The following is a 24,038-nucleotide window of genomic DNA, read 5'->3' as shown; positions in this document are numbered from 1 at the left end:
GGGCTGCAACCTGATCCGGGCTTTATTGAATCCCTATTGTTCTCCCGGCTAATTCCCCCTTGTCCTCCCGTCCCCGCCACGGGCAGGGGAGGCCTGAGGGGGGTGGCTGTCCCTTAATTGCTTTAAAACTAACTGCCCCACCACCCGACGGCCGGGAAACCCGCAGCAGGTTGGGAAAGGGCTGCCGTTCCTTGGGAAATTAATGCCTTTAATTCCAAGTTTGTCCCTGGGAAAAACGCTGCCCACCCTCGTCCTAGGCATGTCAGGAGGAATCGCAGGGCTTTTAAATAGGGGATTAAGGAAAGTGGTCACTTTTGACTCAGTAGGAAAAATCCCTCCATGACGGTAATGAAAGCCTGGATGATATAAGTATCTTCTGGTTCACAATAGCAATTAATATGGTAATATTCTACTATTAAAGATGCTAACATTAAGATGGAACTCGTACGCGGTTAAAACATTTAATAGAGGGGAAAATGCATTCCTTGAGCATCAGGTAACAAAGTCAAACGGAGAAGGGGGGAGTGAAAGTCACTTAAAATAACAAAGGCTTCTATATAATTTGGAAAGGCTTTTAATACTCGCTTCCTCCTCAAGAAAAACTTGAGGTGCTTTGAGAAGCGGGTATTAGCGAGTGCTGGGGGAAGGAGCTGGTGCTGGATGGGGATACCTGTCCTCACGGGAGCCCAGCCCCGGTCCTGTTTGGAGACCAAATGCCACGGGGGCCACCTGCAATGACCTGCTGGTGGCCCTCAAGGAACCTGTGCTGGAACAAGGGCACCGAAGCGTCATGGTACCCCAGAAACTTGGGGTCTGGAAGGAGGGTCTGGAGGGCTCTGGTCCGACCTCTGATCCAGGCAAGGCCAAGTTCAGCGTCAAGCCAGGCCCCGTGCAGTGGAGCTGAGCATCTCCCGAGGATGGAGGTCCCAGGACCTCCCTGAGCTCTGTCCTGGCGCTGCACCATGAGCATCCTGGTTGGATTTCCCAAATGATGCGAGTTGCTTGCACCACTTAGGTCTATCCACGCCCTCCCTGGCTTGCCCTGGGGTGCCTAGTCCCACGCAAACACCCCAAATCATGGCTGTATCGTGGTGTATGGCAACGTCTTTGGCTTCTGCTGGAAAAGGAGGAAGGGTTGAGACCTGCTCAGCCCTGCCCTGTGAATCCACTTGGTATGATCAATTTGCCAGGCAGAGGATAGATACAGTTGCACAAAAACACCCTCTTGGCAGAGTTTTTTAAGTATCAAACTATTTGGGAGAAAATTAGAAAGAACTTATTTAAACTACAGTCCATGCTTTTATTATTGTAAAAGCCTTTTCCTCTTTTTTTCATTTGTTTTCAATTAAAAACAGTCAGGATTTTTGTTTTTGCATTTCACTAGAATAAAAGTAATTTGCAAAGATGATGGTATTGTGGGAATGAGAGAACCTTTCAGCTGATCACTAGAAGAAGCAAATATTTACCAGTTGGCTGTGATGATGAATCGGAGACTGATGTGGAGAGCATGGTCTTTGTCCTGCCCACAGCTCTGCTGACTTCATCAAATCAGACCATCTTCATTTTACAGTTATTTTTTCTCTAAAATGTAGCATTCCTGGGGAAAAAAAAAAAAAAAAGAAACTGTCTTCTGAAGCTTGCACTTTTGCATAGTTTATTTAAAAGAAATTCTGCCTGGCTGATCCCAAGGATTCACGTAGGTCACTCAAACTCCCGTTTGACCAGCTGCCTCAGGTTCCCTGCTCCAGGCTTCCTCCCTCCTTCTCTCCTCATACAGAGAGGTTGCACACACAAAGCCACTCCCAGGGTAAAGCCTCTGCTAAGTTTGCAGCTGACTCAAAGCTGTGCATCACAAGGAGACGTAAATTGTTACCCTTCCACCAAATCTGAAGAAGATGGAAAGGAAAATGAATGAAGACCAGGTCAATGAGGGGCTCATGCCAGCAGAAGCGCTACTGCCCTGTGCTTCCCCATGTTGGAGGTTACACCGCTGCGTGCGCTGCTGAGGGTACTCCACAACCTACACCGAACGGATCAAGTCCGATTACCAGAAGTTTCATGTTGACTTCAGCTTGTTCTGATGAAGCCCATTTGGGAACAACCACACAAGCCAACAGCCGGCGGGTCCGCAGGGACAGTGACCCCGGGCAGCGCCGGGGAGTGTGGGCACGCAGCCTCCTCAGCTGGGCGATGCATGTTGGTAGCAGCCCCTTGACTTGCGTCTTCACTGCCTCTCCCCTTTTTCTCCGAAAACATTTCCTTGCGACATGCTCAAAATTGGCTCTGTTGCAAAAAGTAATGCAGTGATGATGTGGCATGGAGCAGTGGATCTAAATAGAAGAATATTAACGAACAAGAAAAAATTGATAAAAAAACCCACTGTTTAATCCTCTTTATTTTCCTTCCCCGTCTGTTGTTCTTTTGATAGTAAAATTGAAGACACCAGGGAAAACGGGGACCCTGCACACTGCTCGGCTGCAGCCAGCGCGGCGGGAGCCGAGAGGCAGCCTGCCCCGGTGACCGTCCCCAGCTCTGCTGCTGGAGGTTTACGTGGGTGAAGGCGACCCTTTGGGTCATCTCCCACCCTTGTCACCTCGTCTAGTCCATGCACAGCCTCTCCTGGTGGAGCCCACCTCACCGAGCACAGAGTTGCGGAAGCAACTGTAACGCAGATAAAAAAGTCGGAATAGGAAAAAAAAAGCTACCGAAATTGAGCAGTGGGTGACACTGTGAGAGGAAGAAAAAGCCTCAAACTTTAAAGGCGGTATTAAAACAGGGCATGCAGAAAGTGAAGTCAATTAGGCAAAAGAATCGTTTGCTGACGGAGGTCGCCGGGCCGAATTCCTAAAAGGATTCATGAATCGACTAAAAATACCCTTGGGATAGTTTGAGCACGGACTGAGTTACTGAAGGGCAATGCCCCAGATGACCCAGGAGACCCTTTCCAATCCTACCGTATAAACAATGACGCTATTAACATTTGTACTAAGTACCTGCTCGGGCTCCTCGCCTGCCTCCGCAGCGCTTCGGCTCCCACCCGGAGCAGGAGCCGAGGCTGCGAGATACGCTCTGCTCCCTACCTTAGCCCGGAGAGCATCCTTTAGGTACCAAGGGATTGCTCTGGTTTCTTATCCCTAAAATCATCCCCGTAGACAGGGAATTATGGAAAACCCTTTTGACGATGGCAGGAGCAGTGAAAGGCCAAAAAGATCAGCGGAAAAGCCTGACGGAAACCCTGCAGCGCTGAAAAGAACAACAACGGGAAGGCTGGAGGGAATCATCGGTGAGCGGAGGGAGCCAGGGCATGGGGACCTTAATGGCCAAGGAATGCCAAGGAGGCACTTGCAGGGCATGGGGGGACAGGGACAGCCCGGGGAATTTGCAGGGATGTATTATAATTGTAGAAACAAAGGCAACTACATCTGAGGGGACCGGAAAAAGCTGGATGGAGTTTGGATACCACGTTAGGCAATGCAGCAGGATCGTGGGACCCGCCAAGATGCTCCAGGTGACCTTTGCCGTTGAGGTGTGCCATCCCACCGCAGAGGAGTTATCAGCGTACAGACCCCACAGAAACCGGGGACCAGGGATTGTGTGCTGTATTGACTGTGTCAGGGGAAAAGCCATTTTGTTATTAACTATTTCTCTTTCCCTTATTATCCCTGATGACCGGACCTGGCTCAAATGACACCCCATGGTGTCACCGCTGGGCCCTGTCCTGGGGGATCCAGAGCACTGTTGCACCTCGTGGAGGTGTAAAGGTCTGGGTTTGATGCGAAGGCAAACCTGCAGCCCTAAATCTCAAACTTGTAATTCAGGTACTGAGGATAAAAATGAAAACAAGGTTAGATAAAAACATTCACTATTGAAACTTAATTATGCATCCACAGGCTGAGGCTCATTATTCATCCTCCAACCTGGAAACAAATTAGTCTAATGAAGCCATGAGTTAAAATGGAGAAAGGATGTAAAGGCTGGAGAATATTTGTGTCCCTGCTTGAGTGTCAAAACCAGCACTGAGCTCCGGGTACTACCTTTGTCACCAGAACCAGCTGCTTCCTACACGTGGTGGCGTGCCCAGGAGCAGGGTTTTGCTACGAAGAGGTTGCAGTTGCTGGGAAGTGGGAATCTGAAGCCGTTAGAGACGGGTGAGATGCGGGGGCTCGGTGCAGGCTCGGGGGCTCATCAAAACCAGAGGCGGTCAGAGGCCACGGGCTAAAGAAACCCAAAGACCAGCGTCAGCTGCCACCGAGTCAACCCAACTCGAGGGACGCATTTAGCTCAGGCACAAGCTCCCCGGTGACAGCCGGCGTAGCCCCACGGAGCGTTTGGCTCCAGTGTCCTCTAGTAAATGTGGAACCAAATCCCAGGGGCTGGGAAGAAAAGAAAGCGATAACTAACTACAGTAGGAAGGCAGCTCTCTGTGGGTTTATTGCGCAAGTGTTTAAGAAGCTGCAGACTATAATTAAACTGCCCGGGAATGTCTAATCACAGCAAGGAAGGCCTTTTGCCCCGCTCCTTCCCTGCAGAATTTGGGGAGAAATGAAATTACATCATAGGAAAGGCACTTGATAGGCATTTAATCCCGTGCTCTCTGCTGCACCACCTCTTGGCTTTGATCCGGTTGCTTTGGCCATCTGTGGAAGTCACCCATAAACTATACATCCCGGCGCGAGTGGGAGAAGCCTGGGTGTAGGGACGGCAAGGCGCTCGCACGCCATGCTCCGCAGCAAGGCCGGTGATATATAGCCCAGGTCCAAGCTCCGCAGCAGAGCACAAAAGGTTCAAGCGACCTAGTAAAGACCGTGCCAGTACCCGGGAACAAGTCCCTGTAGGCCCCCGGCCGAGCCATTCTCACCGCTTTATTCTCTCGCTCCCATCCTAATGTGCTTAACTATAAATGACCCCTTTATTTTTTATATCTCCATTTCATTTTTCCCCTTCTTCCGAGGAAGCAGTAAAACGGGGAAGCTGGGAAGCAGAGCTCTTATTGTAAAGCGAGTGCTGACACAGAGCAATTCTGGGGACCCGGCAGCTCCAGCTGAACATTTGTATCATCACAAGGAAGCTCTGGGCTTCTCCTCCGAGACCCAAGATCCTGCTCTCGGGTTCCCAGAAGCGGCCTATTGGGATCACGCAGGCAGAGGTGAGCTGCGTCTGGAGCGGGGGCCCTGACATCCACTCTGTGAGCTTGGCACTATTTTATTTCCAGTTTCGCTGGGTGTTTTATTCCGTGCTGTCCTGGGGTTCATCCAAGGACGGCAGAGTGGGGGTGAAGACAACCGGGCTGAGCAGAGCCCCCCCAGACACAGCCCCTCTGTTGTGCTCTTTGTCTCCGAAATGCAGAAGATGCTCAGCCGCCCTGGGCAGAAGGACAACAGCTTGGTGTTTATTAGTATAATTTTTAAAGGTGCCTCATTGTATTTATTTGCTGTGTGGTTAAACATTTATTATTTATATTTAATTTTCCTAGACTCAAAGGGGCATCACTAGTGGCTGCGTGTCTGCAGATTCAGTGCAGCTCCTTCACACGCTTATTTATGTAACCTTGGCCTCCCCCGAGGGGCTCCCGTTTCACTATGTGCCATCGGCCTCTTAATTGGCCTCACAGATCACGCCTTCTCCTTCGGCTCACCCAGGTCCCAGCGACTCGTAATTTCTAAGATATTAAATGTGGTGGAAACAAAAGAGTTCAGTGAATTAAAGCCAGGAAGTTTCCTATCCCTCCTAAACCTTCGCTTTCCGTTCCCTCTCTGGGGCGATGGCCAGACTGGGGTCATCCCAGTGGGTCTGAAGGGCTGCGATAGGACTGGGCTGTGTCCCGGGCGGGAGCTGGACACGCTGGCTGGTGTGCTCGGCCAACGGCAAGCCTGGCTTCACACCCAGCCGCCTCTTCGTGATACGAGTGTCTGGCACTAATGAGACTCCAAGCAGCTGATTAACCTGCCGGGACATAGAGAAGCCGTTCCCACCACAAGACACTGCGAGCGGGGCGGGACTCTCTCCTTGGGATGCTCTTGCACAACCACCTTGGCTGGTGGGTGGTGGGGTGGGGGAGAGGCATCCTCCGCCACCCCGAAGCCACCTCTCCTCCCTCCTTCCCCGGCTCTTGCCCAGCTCACCGTCTGGGTGCCGGGCTTGTAAGGGCAGTCAGGCTGGGCACCCTGCGAGGGCACAGACTCCGGGGTCTAAAAATGCAATTTTCTGAGACAGGGAGACCCGGAACTTCCACTGACTTTTCCTGAGAAGTAAAACCATGTCCAGGCGATGGCTTTGGATATTACTTTTGCCATACGTCCTCCTGCCAAGGCACCCCAAGCACTTCAGGTGTGCAGTGAGGGGACGTATCTGACCCAAAGATGCTGCGTTTCACTTCCAGCCACCAGCCGTGGCGCTTTCGAACCAATCACCCAGGGGCTTCATCCAAAAACAGACCAGAAAATGAACTTGCAGCTGCTAAACTTCAGACAATCCGAATCCTGTAGCAAGGAGTTCCGCCTGTCAGTGACAAGGCAAAGACATCTGGAGAACTCAACCGAATGAGGCTTTCACCAGGGTGACCAAATCTCCAGGTGAAGGGGGTTGATATCCCCCGTACATTTTTGCCTGGTTGCCAGCTGCCGGCTGTTTGGGTTTAAAAAGAGACTTCACTCCCATAGGCAGAGCTATTTCAACTTTGATGGTTTTATACCTTCTCCTTAAATATATCACAGGCTACACTTGGAGATAGACTTTGAGAGTAAACATTGTTATGCTGGAGCTGTCATCAGTGAGTAATCACAGACCTAATTGAAGCTGGCCAGCCTATTAAATAAACATTCAGCATAAACGAAGGAGCAAAGAAATACCCTTTAGTTTGGTAATAGTGGAAATGATGGAAACCGGTACCCGAGTCCAGGGGCCGGGGTGCCGGGGTTGGAGAGCCAGGGAGGGAGGTTCCCCCCGGTGACTGGCAGCAGCACGCGGCAAAGCAGCGAGAGCCAGAGAGCATCAGCGACCAGCGCCGGGACGCAGAGCAAGGAGAGGGCTTCCAGGGTGCTGGCCATGGCAGGCCTGGAGTTTGGGGCAAAGAGACCACGGCCGCAAGGAGCCTGGCTTTATCCCACCCGGGGAAATGTCACTTCCCACTACTGACTCTTAATAGCTGGGCTAACGCTCGCAAAAATGGGCTAACGCTCGCAAAATAGCCTAACAGAAATCATCTTCCCAGCAGCAAACGCTGCCTAATCACCCCACTGAAATGGGCAACGATGCAATCTTGCAGCATTTCTTGCGTTCCTTGGGGAACCGCCTAATCCTCCTTGTTGTCTGCCAGTTTTTTCCTTGTCCTTGGGAATTTCGCGTATGGGCAAGGCTGTAGGTTTCCAGCGCGAGGCACTGGCTGCTGGCGGCTCTCGCAGCCTGCGGCAGTGCCGCGGGCGGCACCCAGGCGCACGGCCATCCGAGGCGGCACTCGAGGACACGGAATGCAGAATTGGCCGATTTTTGCCCCGGCGAATCTCGCGGCATCCTGCCCCTCCTCGCCCTCCCACCAGATGTTGCAGGGATGCGTGCGAGCGGCGCTGCCTCTTTGGGAGGTGAGGAGAAGAGGGTGATGCGCCGCAGCGACATGCTCAATTTCCCTCAAAGATGGTGCAGCCACAATAACATTTTTCCTGCTGATGGCGTCCATGTGTCTCTCCCTTTTCACTGGAGCTCTGTTACGCACCGCAGTGTGGTGCGAGCGTGTGTGCGCCTTCTGTTCCCCGAGCCGCCCCTGCCTTGCTGGGGAGGATGAGGTGCCCGGCCTTCCGTGGTTAGTTTAAGAAAAACACTCTCCCAGTGATCAGCGCCTGTATGAAGTAGATGTATGGTTTCAATTCTGTCCTTGAGCCATGGATCATTTAATGTTGTCAACACATATACATCCTTCTCAAACATCCCACTGAGAATTTCTAGGGACTGTAGACAGCTTAAAGCTAGCGTTACAGCAGCAGCTTCATATTTGCTTTCAGATCCACGTGCATTTTTTAATACTAAAGCTTGCATAATTGCTGCTGAATTTCTAAGCAACTTCTTCAAAGGGACAGAGGCGCGGTAGCGGTGGGAGTACTGGTGGTGGAGCAGGAACAAGGCCTGTTGTTGGCTCATGGTTGTGGGATGCTGTTTGAGGAGCCCTGGAGAAGGGCTGGGTTGGGACCTCCCAGCTCGGCGTGTGTTTGAGCACGTTTTCTCCCTGACCGTGGGGCGGCCGGGAGGCGCTTGCCAAGCAGCCGCCGATGTTAGGTGCCTGCATTAAAAGCATTTTAGCGCTGCACATATCTTACCAAGGGAGCTTGCACTGACATCCTGCTTTGAGAAGTGGGATGGGGCACTGCCAGACTTTTTTTTCCTTTTTTTCTTTCTTTTTTTTCCTTTTCCCTCCTGGACTGGATGTGCCTAGAAGCACAGTGAGATGCTACGTGCAATGAAGATGGCTGGGCAGGTAAAGGGTCCATCACAGGGCTGATCAAGGCAGGGCTTTAAAAGGGGAGAGAAGGTGGTTCCTCAGGGTAAGAGAAGCATCTCCTGATCTTTTCCAGCTGGTGGGAATGGAGCTGCAGCTAGGTGGGGGCTGGTACCTTCTGGTTTTGGGTGTTGCAGTTACTCTGCAACTTCCCTCTGAGGTGGGAGGTGTGCTGCTGTTCCGTGGCAGTGGCACCAAGCTCTGGTTGGCATGTCCATCCCTTAGGGGGCCAGTCCCCCCTGGGTAAAGGGCAGTGACCAGCCCAGGGAGTGGGTCACCCTCCTCTTCGTTAGCTGCCAGCTGCTCTCTTGGGTGCTGGGGGAAGAGATCCATGTGAGGTGGTGATGGGTGCTGGGGGAAGAGATCCATGTGAGGTGGTGACGGGTTGTTGGGGAAGAGATGGACGTGGGGTGGTGATGGGTGCTGGGGGAAGAGATGGACGTGGGGTGGTGATGGGTGCTGGGGGAAGAGATGGACGTGGGATGGTGATGGGTGCTGGGGGAAGAGATGGACGTGGGGTGGTGATGGGTGCTGGGGGAAGCGATGGATGTGGGGTGGTGATGGGTGCTGGGGGAAGAGATGGATGTGGGGTGGTGATGGCCGCTGGCTGGAGCATGAGAACAGGAGGCCGTGGGCTTGCTGGAGAACCTGCAGCAGCTGATCGCTGCTGGGAGGAACGGATGAAGCCAGGTAGCCAAAGGCTTCCTGTGCCTTTGGCAGTGCGGAAGGGCTGTGGGTGACGATGGTTCCCAGCAGCGGGGCTCGGGGCTGCAGGGCTCTGCTGCAGGCTTGGGAGGCAGCTCCTTCCTTCCCCCCCGAGGAAGGACATTTCTGGGGGTGACACCAACCCAAAGCGCCCCCCTGTACCAAGAGGGCTGTCCCCTCTCCTCCCCCTGGCTGTCGCAGGGCCCCGTGCAGCACCAGGCCAAAGGCACCTGGTCAGCCAAACTCCATTTACCGTCTCTGTGTATTTATTATATTGGAGCCCAGGGTAATTACTTTACAACTCTGAACATTAAATATCATTTGTCTTATTCCAGTAGGTCCAAATCTTTATGAATTTTATCTGACGCTTGCTCCCTTCAATTATCTGCCATCAGAAAAAGTTTACCGTTGCTGCAAAAATATCAATTTGCCAGCGGTTGCAATACATTTACTCTCCACCTCTGTAATTTACAAACTTACATTCTATGATTAGAAAGAAAAATGGCTAATAGGAGAAATATTCATGCAAAATCGATACTGAATAAGATGCTGCCACCTTTTGGCTTAACCTAATTTTACATCTGGGGCCAAATTCAACCCGGGTGTAATTGCTTTGCTGGGAGAGGAGCTGCAGCCGCCCTGGGGCGGGCTGTGAGGGATGGAGTGGGATGGGGAGACGAAGCAGGATCTGGGGGGCTCACCCCGTGGCTGCGAATGGGGTGCGGGAAGCTGATGCTGTGGGGTTTGCAGGCTCTAGTAAGAGGAAATTTTCCATAGCTGTGCTTCTGCAACAGAAGTTTCTTTCTTGAACATCCAGAGCCGAAATGGAGGTTCCCAGCCGGTTTCTCTCTCCCTTCAGCCATCCAGGCTCTTGGAGCTGCGTCCTGGGCACAGGACCAGCGCTGGGCTGCGGGCTTGTGTCCGTGCTGGTGGGCTGGGAAAGAGGGTCTGGGACCTGATGAGACTCAGCACTTGGCTGAAGGTATCTAACCAGGCTTTGGCCCTCTCAGACAGCTCCTCTACGCTTGTAGGCAGCATCCAGCCTGTCCGCCTGCAGCATGGCCAGCCAGTCTGCAACACAGCGGGACTTGCAGCTCCGTCAGTCTTGGTAGCTATTGAACGTTCTTATTCTTCAATTACACATCACTGCAATGGGCCACGGAGCCCAATTCTGCTGTGCTTTCAAAAGAAAACAAAAAAAAGCATTTAATTTTTGTAGCGAAGATATTCCGAAGTGCCAAGTGCCACATCAGAGCAATTGCAACACTGCTCTGTCTCCTTGCCCAATGACACAGGGGTTTTTTTTCAGCTGAATACCAGCAAGCACGTGATTAAAAGCTCTTAGGATTCTGCGGTTGTGGGATTTCCAGCAGAACTTGCTATTTCTCTCATATCTTGCCCCTTTGTTTCCCCAAGTCCAGGGCAGAGCCTGAATTCGGTAATTGCCACCTGGATTTGCTTTGCTGTCTTCCCAAGGAACTTGTTTGAATAAATTGAATTGGCAAATGTATTGTTCAGCCGCAAAGCGTTGTGTCAGGAATAATGTAGGTATTACCAGTCTCTCTATTACCGCGCTGAGCGCGCTGCCAGGGACCGCGCGCCGATGCAGGAGAGCTCCCTTCGAGCAGCTCCCTCCCTTTCCTCTTCAGAAAGAAGCACATTTTTGGGGCTGGTTGCTCCATGCTCTAAAGCAAGAGCAGAAGGAGCTACCTGCAGCTTCCTTAGTGTGTGCAGAAACTCTCCTCTGCTGGGGAATTTTCTGCTAATAGGTTCCTGTGGCTTGTACTTGTGTTTCCTTCACTGGGTGAGGCTTGGGCGCAGCGCTCACCTTGATTTCCATGGAGCATCTGAGCAGCCGGTCCCACTGAGGCCAACGTTAGGTCTGTGTCAGTAGAGCTCAGGGCAGGGCGGTGGGGACAGGCAGGTCCTGGGGCTGTATCCCCTGAGCAGAACAGGGTATTCAACTACAGGGCTCTGCTGAAGGACCTCAAGGAGTGGGTTAGGCTGTGGGAACTCAGCAATCAGGAGCTCAGCAGCCTAACCAAGACACTAACTGGGTGTTGGGCAAGATCTTTGGGTTGGGGGCTGTCACCCGCTGCATTTCTTTCCTGCAGTGTAGTTCCTCACCAGCGCCCTTTAGCTCTTGCTGAGCATTGATGAGATCCCTCTCGGTCTGCTCTTCTCCGGGCTAAACAGCCCCAGGGCTCCCAGCCTTTCCTCAGCACAGAGATGCTCCGGGCCCTGAACATCTTTGTAGGCCTCCGCTGGACTCTCCACAGTAGTTCCTTATCTTACCTGAACCAGGGAGCCCAGAACTGGACACAGATGCCCCACGGGACGGGACAGTGGCACCACCTCCTCCCTCAGCTGGGTCTTAACGGCAGGGTGGGCTGCCCCGTTATTAAAAGAAAAAGGTCAGTGGGGGGATTTTAGCCATGGGGCAGCTCAGAGGCCCAAGTCCTGCCAGGTGAGCAGGGTCCTGCAGAAGGTCCTTGGCCGCAGAGGTGACCCCGCCGTGCGGGTTAGCAGTGACATGGTGCCACCTCGTGGCACACGGCTCCGAGCATCACGCATCCTTGTCCTGGTGCGATGGACATCTTTCCAAGGGGACCATCACCCTGTGGGTGCTCCACCACCTCCCAGGGCTGCCTGATGCCTCCACGGATGCGGTTGCATTGTGGGCTGGTAAAGGCCACCAGTAAATGGGTGGTTGGGACCGATGGGTAAGGAACTACTCTCTGGAAAACAAGGGAAATGATAGCTAAAGCTGTTGTCCTACCCCCCTAGTCTGAGTAGCGTCTGCAAAGCAGGGTATGACCCAAGCTCATGCTGTCCAGCTCAGAGCCGTCGCTTTTGGAGATGATTTCTTCAGGGCTGTCTGCTATGGGATCCATGCGTTAAGGGGGTCTCCTCCCCTGCTCAGCTATTCCCCGCCCGGACCTATCCTTTCCCCTCTGTCTCCCAAGCTCTACCAGGACTCCCCTGACCACCCTCCCCTGCTAACCCACAGGAGACCCACTCATCCGCACCTGAGATGGGTTTGGTCCCGTTCTGTACCTACAGCATAAACCAAACCCCGCTTATGAGGGTGCAGGTTTATTTCTTAGTGCTACAAAACAGGAAAGAAGGATAGCTCCATTTACCTGCATAAAAAGAAGAAAAATAAAGACCACGCTGAGGTTTGTCACTGCTGTTAAATCATCATCAGTTGAAGTACTTAAGGACAGAGTCGCAGTTGTAGTGAAATGCTTTAATTCGAAACCAGCAATGCAGTGAATAAGGTTCGAGGTCTAACCTCCCTTGCTGATTGATGGCATTGTGGTAGGGCCTGGGAAATCTGGGGCTCGGTAGTCATGGTCTGGGTCCTGTTGTGCCGTTTGCAGCATGGACCCAAAAACAAGGCAGTTGTTATCCCAGGGAAGTCTGCCCTAACCTGTTTCCCACTAGGTATCGGCAGCTGACATTGTAAGACGTCAGTGTTGGATCTGTGACCAGAAATCACCTGACAAGGGATTTATTTTTCCACTGCTATTAGAAAGGCTGTTGCAAGGTTTCCCCCATTTCGAGACAGCCCTTTCGGAGCTCTGTGACCCCCGCACCTGTCCCTCTGCCAGCTCGGCTGCCGTCTGCGCTCCTTCCTTTTGGGTTGGGACATCCCCAAACAGCAAAGCACGTGCCTTGATTCTGCTGACTTTTTGTTCCTCCCACACAGCACACAGCGGTACTGAAGAAGAAAAAGCCTCTTTCTAAAAGGATGCTCCTCTCAAAGGGGGTTGGAGATATAATGGGTACCAGAGGCAGTGGGACGTAGGGTGGGCTTTCCCTCTAAACCACCACATCTGGGGTTTCCCCAGAGGGCTAAGGGCTGGGGATTAGGAGCATTTGGTCTCTTTAGTTGAAGAAGTTCAGTATACAAGGCAAAGCATCTTTTTTCTTTTTTTTTTTCAGTATAACCCAAGGAGAGAATTTAACATTCTCGTACAGGTATGTAACACCAAAAATTAACCATCAGAGGATGCCCTTTCCAGTTTACTTCATCATTTAGGAAGGGGGTTTTAAACAAGAGGCTCCTCTATCGCAGCAGAGCTCGTGCTGGTATAATGGTATCTGTGTAAATCCGGCAGCGTAACGGTGGCTGCGGCGATGAGCCCTTAGGCTCTTAGCAAGGATTTGCCGAGGAGCCTAAGGGCTGATACACCATTGAAACTCAATGGGATTTAGGTGCCTAAATGTGTTAGGCTGCTTGGAAAATCCCAGACTTTGAAGTTAAAGTAGGCGCTAACGAAAAATGGCTAAAAAAATTCAAAACAATAAAAGACGGGCTCACGCTGCTGTGAGGGCAGCGGGCGCCCTGAGTTTTGCACCCGAGACAAGGCAGCGGGGGGTGGCCACCAAAGGCAACCGAGAGGCTCCACCAGCGCGAGGGTTCAGAAAAACTCCATCCCCACCAGGAGCTGCAGGATGGTCCCTCCGAACCGTTTCCAAGCCGATGGGTGTCTGCTTGTACGGAACGATCCAGAGCCCCTGGCTGGAGACATCCGCCTTGTGAGTGTGTGAGGAAAACATTAAAAATGCCTTTTTTTTTCGTTGAGAAGAATCTTAGGATATTAAAAGTTGGAAAACTCATCTTCATTATTTCTCTTTAAAGTTACTTATGAATTGAGAATGGCTCCGTTCATATTTCTCTTTTATTTGCTATGTCCCCAGGCTAAAGTGTTGTCTATTTATCTTACAGATTAGGTTACTTTTTATGGGGTTCTTGCTATTATATTTCACCTCTAACTTTGTTAGTCTGTGTTTGATATTAAATTATGTTGAATAAAATGGGCAGCTCAAGGACATTTTTCAGCTCCATCCTGAAATGAGGTTCTTAATCCTGTTTCTGGGTCTGCCCCTGTGGTCCAGCCCAGGGGGACAGGAGCGGGTACGCAAGAAGGGCAGCAGAGGAGTGTTTGTACCAACGATGGGCTTTGCAGGGTGGAGCAGCAGGAGAATCGTGCCTCTAAAACCAGTTGGTTCATGTACAGTGATTTTGGAGGCATCTCTTCAGAAATGGGTTCTAATAATATTGACATCATCACAAGATAAGATCCAGGACTAGTTAAATCACAGCCTCGCAACTCAGTGCTCCGCTGGGGATTAGAAGAAGTCGCTGAGCTGTCACTCTAAAGCTGATCATGGGCTCGTTTAACTATGTCATCCCCTAAGACAGCCCTTTCAATTATGTCAACCTGTCTGCTCTCCCTAGACTCTAATTTTAGAGCAGCAGTAGCTAATATTCTTGGAAAACTGATCCGCCTCCACAGATCTCTCCGCTCTGCCTGCTGCTGTTAGCGGAGTATCCTGTGGGGAGATCGGACTGCTTTACTTCCCCTCCTGTAATAAACCTAATAAAAATAGGTACCATTAGGTTCCTTTGTGTGTGGTCTCTTTAAGACACTTATCTGAGCTATGTAATGGAGATGTCACTTCTCCTCCACAGAGGGATCTGGCAGCACCACAGGGTCATTGCAATAAAAATAAAATTCAGTTTTAAAAGCCTGGTACGAAATTATGAGCTGAAAAGCGGGACGACGGGATTGGAGTTCAGAGACCTGGAAGAGGTAAATGTGAGCTGGAGTCACCCGAATGTTAATGCTGGAGCTGCGAGCGGGATGCTGCCGGATGGCGCAGGAGGACTGCAGACGATGGGGTGGCCCTGGGGACCCCAGGGACAGGGGACTTGTCCATGTCTGCTGGATGATACCGGGAGGAGCTGGGGCACACAAGGTGGAGAGGAGATGGATGGACCTGGCTGTCTTGGCCACGGGCATCTCCGTGCTGTGCCGCCGCTCATTACGCACCTTGGTGGGAAGGGGACAGCCTTGCCCCGAGAGGGAGGATGGAGCCGGCCACATCCCTGGCTCCCCATCCGTGCTGTGTCCATCCCCGTGATGTTCCATGGATGTCCCCCTGCCCTCACAGGCTGGCAGCTCAGGAAGAAACGACGCCACCTTCCCATTTGGGTTTTCCATTGTGTCTTCCACGGCACTCAAAAGCAGCAAGGACTTTCTCCAGCCATGCAATTGGAACTGCCACGACAGTTCCACGACAGGGAACACCTTTGAAGATCTCCTCCTCATCTGGGCAGCGTGACAGTCCCTTCGGCCCAGTCGAGCCTCCCTTGGCCATTGTTCCTCCACGCTTGGCCTCTGCCGGGCTGGACTGGCCACACTGGAGGACAGTGGTGTGCGGGTCTGAGGCTGACAGAGGATTTTCTGTTTTCTGCAGAGCAATTCTAGCCTTCTCCAAAATAACGACTTTGGGGGCCCTGTTTGAAGGAGTAAGTATCCGTGAAGCTGAGGAAGGCTGTGATCCTCTTCAGGGGTGTTTTATTCCCCCTTTAGTATACAGTCTGGGTCCTAAGGCAGTCCATGCTGGTGAGGTGGGGTGAATGGTGGTGTTTATCCCCCAACAGAGCCACCAAGAGGCAATCCCAGGTCCCACGGGAGAGGAGGGGAAGGACAAAGAGTAGAACCCCAGGACAAAGGAAAAAACAATATCCCTCCTCCTCCAAAAAACTAGAAAAGGAGTAAAATGGATGGAGGGAAAAAGAGGAGGTGGAGAAACGGTGCAGAGACAAGGGAGGGAGGTGACCCCCATCCGTCCCACCCAGTGTCACCACGCCGGTGGCAAAGGCCAGGCTTTCCCTTTGCAGATCAGGTTGTATGAAACCCACATGCCGTGGGCTGCCGGGGAATGATGCCTCCTCCAGACTTCAGCAAGTTAGTTACACATAGCTTTCCTTTCACAAATCCATGTTGGCTGCCCCTAATCAAATTCTGCTTCTCAAGCAATTTCCCTCGCTAATTCCTCCCGAATCAGTTCTAACCCACCTATCCCCCTTGTCGCTAAGCTAGCCAGCCTCTAATCACACGCTGCACTGTGTGATCCTTCCCCGAGTAATACGGGGTTCGGCACTTTCCTCCAGTTCTCAGCAGCCTAACCTGTCAGGAGCAACCTTCTAAAAATATCACTAAAGACTTCGGCTAATTTCTAATCCTCGTTTCTATTAAGACGGCTGCCTGTACTATGTGGGCTTCTAGACTTGGGATTTACAGTCTTCCTTAAGAGCGTCTAATCTGTGCAGAGCCATTTCTGTTGTTATCCCTACGCAAACTCCTCCCTTCCCCACCACAATAGATGATCCCTTTGGCAGCGGCTCGCCGCTCCGCAGGGCAGCGTCAGCCAGCGAAGCCACCCGCCTCCTCCTCTCCGCCTGGCTCGCCCCGACGCGTTTTGGTGAGCCTTCCCGGGGTGGTCACCGGGGTGCCGCTCCTCCCGGGAGCTGGGTGGGTGCTTCATATGAGAAAAATCATCCTGCGAGCTCAGCTGGGCAAATGATTTTCTTGGCAGTTCCCAAGTTCTCGAGAGTTGTGTACATAGTACCGTGAGGCTGATGTATAGATGCAAAATGGAGCGAAAGTCTTGAAGTACCTCATGTAACTGCACTTTCTATCAACACTTGGATGGTTTTTTGCTGCTTCCTCCTTTTTAACACTCCCTTGTCCCCAACTCTCAAAACCAGCCAGGTCAGAAGAACAAAGTGGATGAGAGTGGCTGTCCCCCACCACCCCGGTAGACACCAGGCAACTGGCTCAGCTCGGGCAAGGGGAATCCTTTCAACCACATGCCATGGGCCAAGGGAACCCAGTGGGAGATGTTGCATGACTGTATTGTCAAGTTCGGGGCAGGTCTGTGTGCTAAAAGGAGCACCAACTGCTCAGGCTTTCCCTGGGCTTGACACCAGCCGGGTTTGCATTGATGGTGACCCAAGAGGCAGGTTCTGCTGGCAGGGAGAAGGGCAGCCAAGGATGCAACCCAAGGATGTGACCATCAGCAGATGACTGGCGTGATGTCTGATGGAAATATCTACCACTGCTGCAGAACGCTCTTGTAGGACACAGCCAACAGTGGCTCAGAGCAGCGTCAGCCCCGTTCCTTCAGGTGCTGGTTACACAGACCCAGCAAGAAGCAGCTATCTAAACCAGAAGGCCACACTGCTTTGAAGGCAGATGGCCGGGGAACCATTCAAACTCAAAACTTCAAGCTGTCTTTTCATCATGAGAGTGGTGAGGTTGTGGGACAGCCTTCTGATGGGAATAAACGGCCTTTAACATCAGGTTTGGTTTGTTTATGAAGGGAATTACAGGAAGTAGTTAAATGTTTAATAGAAGCCTGAATTGAATGACCCAGAAGGTCTCTTCTCACATCTGTCTCCAAAATCTATGTGTCTATGGCCATGCCAGGCAGGACTTGGTCCGCTTGGCACAGCTCTGCCTTTCACACTGCTCCCAGGCATCTCCCTGGGGGCTACGTCACACCCCAGGGTGTCCCCACAGCAGGTCGGGGGTCCTCCCAGCACGGAGGTGGCCTGGGTGTCCGAGGAGACCCCATGCAGCCAGCGCTGTGGCAGGGAGATGAAATCAGAGTTTGCCCTTCGCAAGCCAAGGAGCTGCAGCCGGCTGCAATGCTCTGTCAGCACCGCTGCTCTTTGGGGAAGGACTTCAAATGAGGATCTTCCCTAATTTTATGGGTCCAGGCAGGAAAATTAAAATGCACGGGGAGGCCTGGGAAGAGCACCTGGCTGATGACGTGGTGTGGCTTAATGTAGCAGGACTCAGGGTAGGTTTAGGCTGGACTTTAGGAAAAAATGCTTCCCAGAAAGAGTGGTCAGACACTGGAACAGGCTGCCCAGGGAGGTGGTGGAGTCACCATCCCTGGATGTGTTTAAGAGCCGTTTAGATGTGGGGTTGGGGGACGTGGTGTAGGGGAGAACTTTGTAGAGTGGAGTTGGTGGTTGGACTCGATGATCCCAAGGGTCTTTTCCAACCTAAATGATTCTAGGATTCTGTGACTCTGCTGTCAGGATGACCGTAACACCGTTGTGGCCAGCCGTAAGGTGGGACAAACAGCGGGAGTCATGCCAATGCCGCGTGGCAGGGTGACGTGGCAGAGGGATGAGTGGCACGTGCCATTCCCGGAGTCTGACAGCACAAACTGGCCTTTGCAGTCAGTCATCGCGTGCCCTCCTAAAGCTCCTCTTCCATCTCATCGCTCCACTCGGCAGCGGAGTCATGGGCTGCAGGAGAAAGTCGGGTGTTTCCTGGGGAGAGCAGAGGCAGAACAACACTTTGTCATTTCTCAATCTCATAATAAATGTCATTAAATCAATAGTCGTCACCTCCTCCGTGCGAAGCCAGTGTGATTGCACACATTCAAAAACCAACATTCCTAAACTACACCTTGATCTCGAGGTGCCTTGTTAAAGTGAGATAAACATTTAAAACCAGAGACCAACTGGGAAACGTTTTATCCAGTTGACTTGTGCAAACGCACAGCTGCAGCTGAGGCTTGTCCACCCAAACCAGTTGGCAGGGTCCAACTCAAACCCGTGGTGGCCCGCTGAGGCTTGTCCACCCAAAGCAGTTAGCTCATGCTGAAGTCCTGCCGCGGGCCCTGAGCGTCAGCCTGCCGGGACACGAACACCCACACTGACCGAGCTTTATTTTAAAGTTTGGAAGAAACATGAGTGAAGCATCACAATGCAGAGATGGGAGCAGCAGCCTAAGCCCTGATGCAAAACTGAAATGGAAAGCGAAGAGGCAAAGGGCTGAGATTCTCCAGTGTCCTCTGGAGCAAACCAGCCCAACATGGGCTTTTCAGGGGCACTGTCCCATGTGTCCCTGTTTGAGACACGTGGCCCAGGCCAGGACAGCCCCACACTCTCATCCCTTTATGCGCCCGTACAGCAGGGTGTTGGCAGCAGTGGGACTGCTTGTGTCACGTGGATGCGATCCCCTGGGAAAGCTGGAGTGGCCTTTGTCTTCATCATCACCCCATCCCTCACCACCTCCCTGAACTCATCTCCATGCCCTTCTCCATGCCCTGTTGCATTCCCTTCCTGTTTCCCCATCCCTATCCCTGTCCTCATGCCCATCCCCGTTTCCATCCTCATCTCCATACCCATACCCACCCCTATATCCATCTCTATCTCCATGCCCACAGAATCACAGAATGGTTTGGGTGGGAAGGGACCTCAAAGCCCACCCAGTGCCACCCCCTGCCCTGGGCAGGGACACCCCCCACCAGCCCAGGTTGCTCCAAGCCCCGTCCAACCTGGCCTTGAACCCCTCCAGGGATGGGGCAGCCACAGCTTCTCTGGGCAACTTGGCAACCTCATCTCCATCCCCATGTCCATCTCCATCACTATGCCTACGCCCATCCCCGTGACCATGACCATCCCCATCCCCATCCCCATGACCACGCCCCCCGTCCCGGCCCCGCCCCCGCCGCATGACTCAGCACGCCCCCCGGCCGCCGATTGGCCGCCCGCCTAGAACGCGTCACAGACGGCGACGGAGGGCGGGGTGCGCCATTGGCTAGGCCTGCCGTGACGTCATCCGCGGTGGCCGGGGCGGGGGGAGGAAGCGTGACTCAGCACGTGGGCTGCGTCAGCGGTGCCGCCGCCGGTGCCGGTGCGCGGAGGCCGGTGCCCGCCGGGATGGAGCTGCCGGGGCTGGGCCAGCGCTGCGCCGAGCGCACTTGCCGCCGCCTGGGTGAGCAGCGGGAGCCGCCAGCGGGGCCGGGAGCCGCTCCCGGGGCTGTTCCGAGCGGCGGGCGGGCTCCCCCCGGGCGGCGCTGGGGAGGGACGGGCGGGACGGGGCCGGGGGCGCCGGGGACCCGCATTCCGGGGGTGCGCGGGCGGGTGCGGGCACCAGCGCTGCGTCCCCGATCCCCCCTGGCACGGCCGGTGGCGGGGAGGTGGCCGGGCGCTGGTGCCCCGGGGCGGGTGAGCTGTCGGGGGTGGTTCTCGAGGGATACGGACGCTGCCGAGTGCGGGCCTTGGGTCCGTGCCCCGCTCCCAGCTCCCACTAACGCCCCACTGAACGTGTTCTGCCTTCAGGGAGCTCCTGGGGTGTTTGTGGCTTGTGTTAGTCTAGCGCTGGGTAAAAAGTGGGAAAACTTAGCACTCTTACTTTTTCAGTTGTGATATTCACGAATCATAGAACCACACAATGGTTTGGGCTGGAAGGGACCTTAAAGCCCACCCGGTGCCACCCCCTGCCCTGGGCAGGGACACCTCCCACCAGCCCAGGTTGCTCCAAGCCCCGTCCAACCTGGCCTTGAACCCCTCCAGGGATGGGCAATGATGTGCTTTTTCTAGATATAATTGGATTGTCACTATGCAAAAACTTGCTTTAGAACTTATTTGTAGTCTTTTTCAAGTAGGCTCACAGCTGTTAGCTCTGCTCCATGAGAATCTGTTTGTTGGGTTTTTGTTCTTCTCCCAGACTTCCTTCCTCTGAAATGCGATGCCTGTGAGGAAGTCTTCTGTAAAGATCACGTCCGTTACGATGACCACAAGTGTAGCTCGGCCTACAAGAAAGTAAGTTCCTACGTGCGAGTCGGTAATTTGCACTCCGGAATTGCTAAGTCACGTATAAAGGCTGCTCTGAAACTTGACCTGTGGTTTCAGTAAAAGCGCGTTGGAGAACCGCAAGATGTAAGTTAATGATACGGCTGAATTTCAGATTATAGAAACAAAACATTTCAGAGGTCAGTGCCGCTGTATTCTAGTTTATTTCACTTACACCGCATCTTCCCAGAGAGGAGTGCTTTGTATTTTAAGTAATGCAGTGTCGCTTAAAACGTTCTGCAGCCTCAGTCTTTGAAATTGAAGGACAGCAAACACAAAACTACAGAAGAAATAAATAGAATAAGTGGGGCCCAACTTTGATCTCTGACCCATCCTTGGGCTTTGAATATTCAAAAGCTGTAATTCCAGAAAGCCTAGGAGCGTATTTAAAATCAACCTACCAAATATGTTGCTACAAATGGATTTGGCAAAGCATGCCTGACTATTTTTTTGGATAATGATTTGCTTTGTGAAGTGTACCTTTCAGAGCATTAGTAAATGAGCAGGACATAAATCACGTGTGAATACAATTCTATTGCCCATGGGTAAGAGAAGTGGAAGGACAGAAAAATAATTGGGTGGGACTTCTAACCTGTGTTGTATGTTCCTAGAATGTGCAGGTTCCGGTGTGTCCGCTCTGTAACACTCCCATCCCGGTCCAGAAGGGGGAAATACCAGATGTGGTGGTTGGAGCCCACATGGATAAAGACTGCAAATACAATCCCGCACAGCAAAAGCAGAGGGTAAGGAAATTGCTGTTGAAATCTAAACTGCCTGCCTAATGCTTGTACAGAAGGTCTTCTGACAGCAGAACGTGCAGAAACTTGATCTGTTTCATCTTAATTTTAAGCGCGCTTGAGCATTTGTGCTTCAGCTCGGTCATTACTTGGGAAGCTGATCACAGAAAGCAAGCAAGCATCACTGACTTCATATCCTCTGATATTTAGATCTTCACAAACAAGTGCTTAAAGCCAGGCTGCAAAAGGAAAGAGATGATGAAGGTAGTTTGTGAACAGTGCGGTGGCAACTTCTGCATAAAACACCGGCATCCTCTGGATCACGACTGCAAAGGGAGCAGCCGTCCCACCTCCAAGGCAGGGTAAGCTGCATTTATGCTACTTCGAGCTCAAGCTGAAATTTCAGAGGTAGTATTGGGGATTGTTGTGGAGCTCAGACAAATAGGGAATTCTGTAAACTACTGGTAACGTCAATGAACCAGCTGCTATTCTGTCTTTGTATTTTGGGCCTAATTTCTGTGAGCCAAGGTAAAAACTTCCTGTCAAATGCCTTCTTTCCAGGCTTACCTATCTTGATAGTGTGACTCTCGGTGTCTCCTGACTGTAAATAGACACTGTCCATTGCAAGGACAATGTGGGGTCTGGATCTAAATACTAGAACTCTAAAGCTTTTTCCATCACCTTGAAGTAATAAAGAAGAAAACTGATACGTTGCCAAGCAAAGTTTAAAATTAGTTTTAATAAAAATCTGTCTCTTGCAGGCAGATGTACCTTCCTTGTTCTGTGCAGTAGGACTGTAGGAGTTGTGTGACAGAAGCAGATAATTAAACTGGAGGGAGGAGAGAAACCAGGGGCAGTGCGCATAGGAGGTGCTGAGCCTGGCTGTATTTCTTTGTAGATATGCAGCTCTGATGAGAGCCTCTCAAACCGCCTTCAAGTCAACGGGAGCAATTGGAGTGCCATCTAATGGGAGTCTTCCGCACAACAGGTATGAAGCTGTAGAAGGAGAAAAGACAAACAAGAGTGTTTAAAAATAGTCTTGTGTCAACACGGCGTAGGAGTGCCACTGTCACACCACTAACTGCTCTAGAGTTGGTAGTTGACCTTTGGTCGGTGTTGGGAATGTGGCGGAGGGGTTCTGACAGCACAAGTAAATCTTTACTTCGCCCTACTGTAGTCATTGAAATAGCTATATAGACACGAGCAGTAGGACATCGAATCGTTGTAACAGCAGGCTGGTCTCCCACCTGCTCAGCGTGAGCCTTGCTCAAGTTCTGGAAAAACGGTGTGTCATCAGAATGCTGAGGGAAGCGTAGCAGGCATCTGAATTAAAATAAATGGCCCAAGTCCTTCCCTGCCATCGTGCGTCTCCTTGTGACCAAAAGCTTTAGTCGTGTAACTCTTACAGTGCATTCTCATGTCTTTCAGATGCAGATAGTAGAGGCTCTTCACATCTGGATCAGACCTGTGTCTACTTTAAAGTTAATCTTGTCTATAGATCTTCAAAATTTTCTATGCAATTAACTTATTTTTGTATCGTAACATTTTATGCATTGAATAAACTGTCACCCTTTCCAAGCCAACTTTATTTGTTCCTATATTTGGAATAAGAGCTGTAATACTATGAAAAATACTTGGTGGAGGAGGAAACTGGGGAATGGCGGTACGATGAAGACTAAAATTGGTATGAAACACAGCCAGCTTTGCTTAGGTCATGCTAAGTCTGAGCTATGAGTTTCCTAAGATGAAAGTCTGAAATACAAGCTACTGTCATATGTCCCAATCCTTTTGGAAATGAACTGGCACACAGCGCAGCATTCTGCTTGACAAACAGCATACATCAACATGAAGCCAGTTTTATATAAGCTGCCTCTTGGTTTCTGAATGTCATTGGGAGTACTTGATTTATAAAGCCATACCTAGTTTTTCTAAGCCCTCCCTAAGCAATTCACTGAAGGCTAGTGCTCACAGAGGCGTGCGCAGTATAATTCTTCATAATTTATTGCCCCTTAGATAGAAACCTAGGTTTGCATGGGTATTTTTTTGCAGTTGGGGTAAAAAGGAAGCCAGAGAAAGTAGCGTTAACTGTTTGTGTCCCGTGTAATGAGAATGAGGCCAAAATACAGCATTGTCTAGGGAGGCTACTCTTGCTGTCTTTCCCAAAAAGCTTAAACGAGTGAAGACATAACAGATACGATCCATTCATTATCTTGATCAGCTGTCTTGGCTCTTTAAAACTGCATGAATATCCAGCTGCTTAGCTTGAGGCATGAAATATTGTAGGCTGATGAAATGGAAATGTGTTATTAATGAACAATGGTAATTCCCCAGCTGGGATCTAAGTAGACCTCTCATCCAGCTAATTGTGAGAAAAATGCCAAGGCTTACTGGTGAAGTCAGGGGGTCAAGACCTCAATTTCATGTGTCGTTGGAGCCATTCCTCTGCACGCTGGGGCTGGAGTGTTGGCTTAGGACTAACTGAAGGGTAATTGCCGTCCCCGGAATCACCTGCAGCTACGAGTGCCCAGCGCTGTTCTGCTGGGGTGGGAGGATGAGCAGTTTGCTTAGCGGAGAACGCTCTGTTCCTTGACCTGGGAAAAATCATCTTTGATAAACCTGTACGAGGTGTGAGCATAAGTGCAGTTAAAGCACG

The 24,038-nt window shown here is 51.6% G+C and overlaps 1 protein-coding gene across 3 annotated transcripts; it reads left to right on the top strand.

Moving 5' to 3' along the window:
* Positions 1-19,625: 19,625 nt before the first annotated feature.
* Positions 19,626-22,968, top strand: ZFAND2A (zinc finger AN1-type containing 2A). 3 transcript variants are annotated; one of them, XM_074598757.1, is made up of 6 exons: positions 19,626-19,788; positions 20,524-20,618; positions 21,260-21,391; positions 21,596-21,747; positions 22,284-22,373; positions 22,814-22,968. In XM_074598757.1, the coding sequence occupies exons 1-6, from the start codon at positions 19,734-19,736 to the stop codon at positions 22,821-22,823; spliced, it is 534 nt and encodes a 177-aa protein (XP_074454858.1). In that variant the 5' UTR covers positions 19,626-19,733; the 3' UTR covers positions 22,824-22,968. The 3 variants fall into 3 exon arrangements, 2 of the variants coding, with proteins under 2 accessions (XP_074454858.1, XP_074454859.1); XR_012588840.1 differs by having other exon boundaries at positions 19,644-19,788; positions 22,147-22,373; XM_074598758.1 differs by lacking the exons at positions 22,284-22,373; positions 22,814-22,968 and having other exon boundaries at positions 19,644-19,788; positions 21,596-21,751.
* Positions 22,969-24,038: the final 1,070 nt, after the last annotated feature.

The sequence above is a fragment of the Larus michahellis genome, chromosome 8 (assembly GCF_964199755.1).
Source record: "Larus michahellis chromosome 8, bLarMic1.1, whole genome shotgun sequence".
Taxonomy (NCBI): Eukaryota; Metazoa; Chordata; class Aves; order Charadriiformes; family Laridae; genus Larus; species Larus michahellis.
Note: the sequence above shows the minus strand (reverse complement) of the source record. Positions and strands in the feature narration are given on the sequence as shown.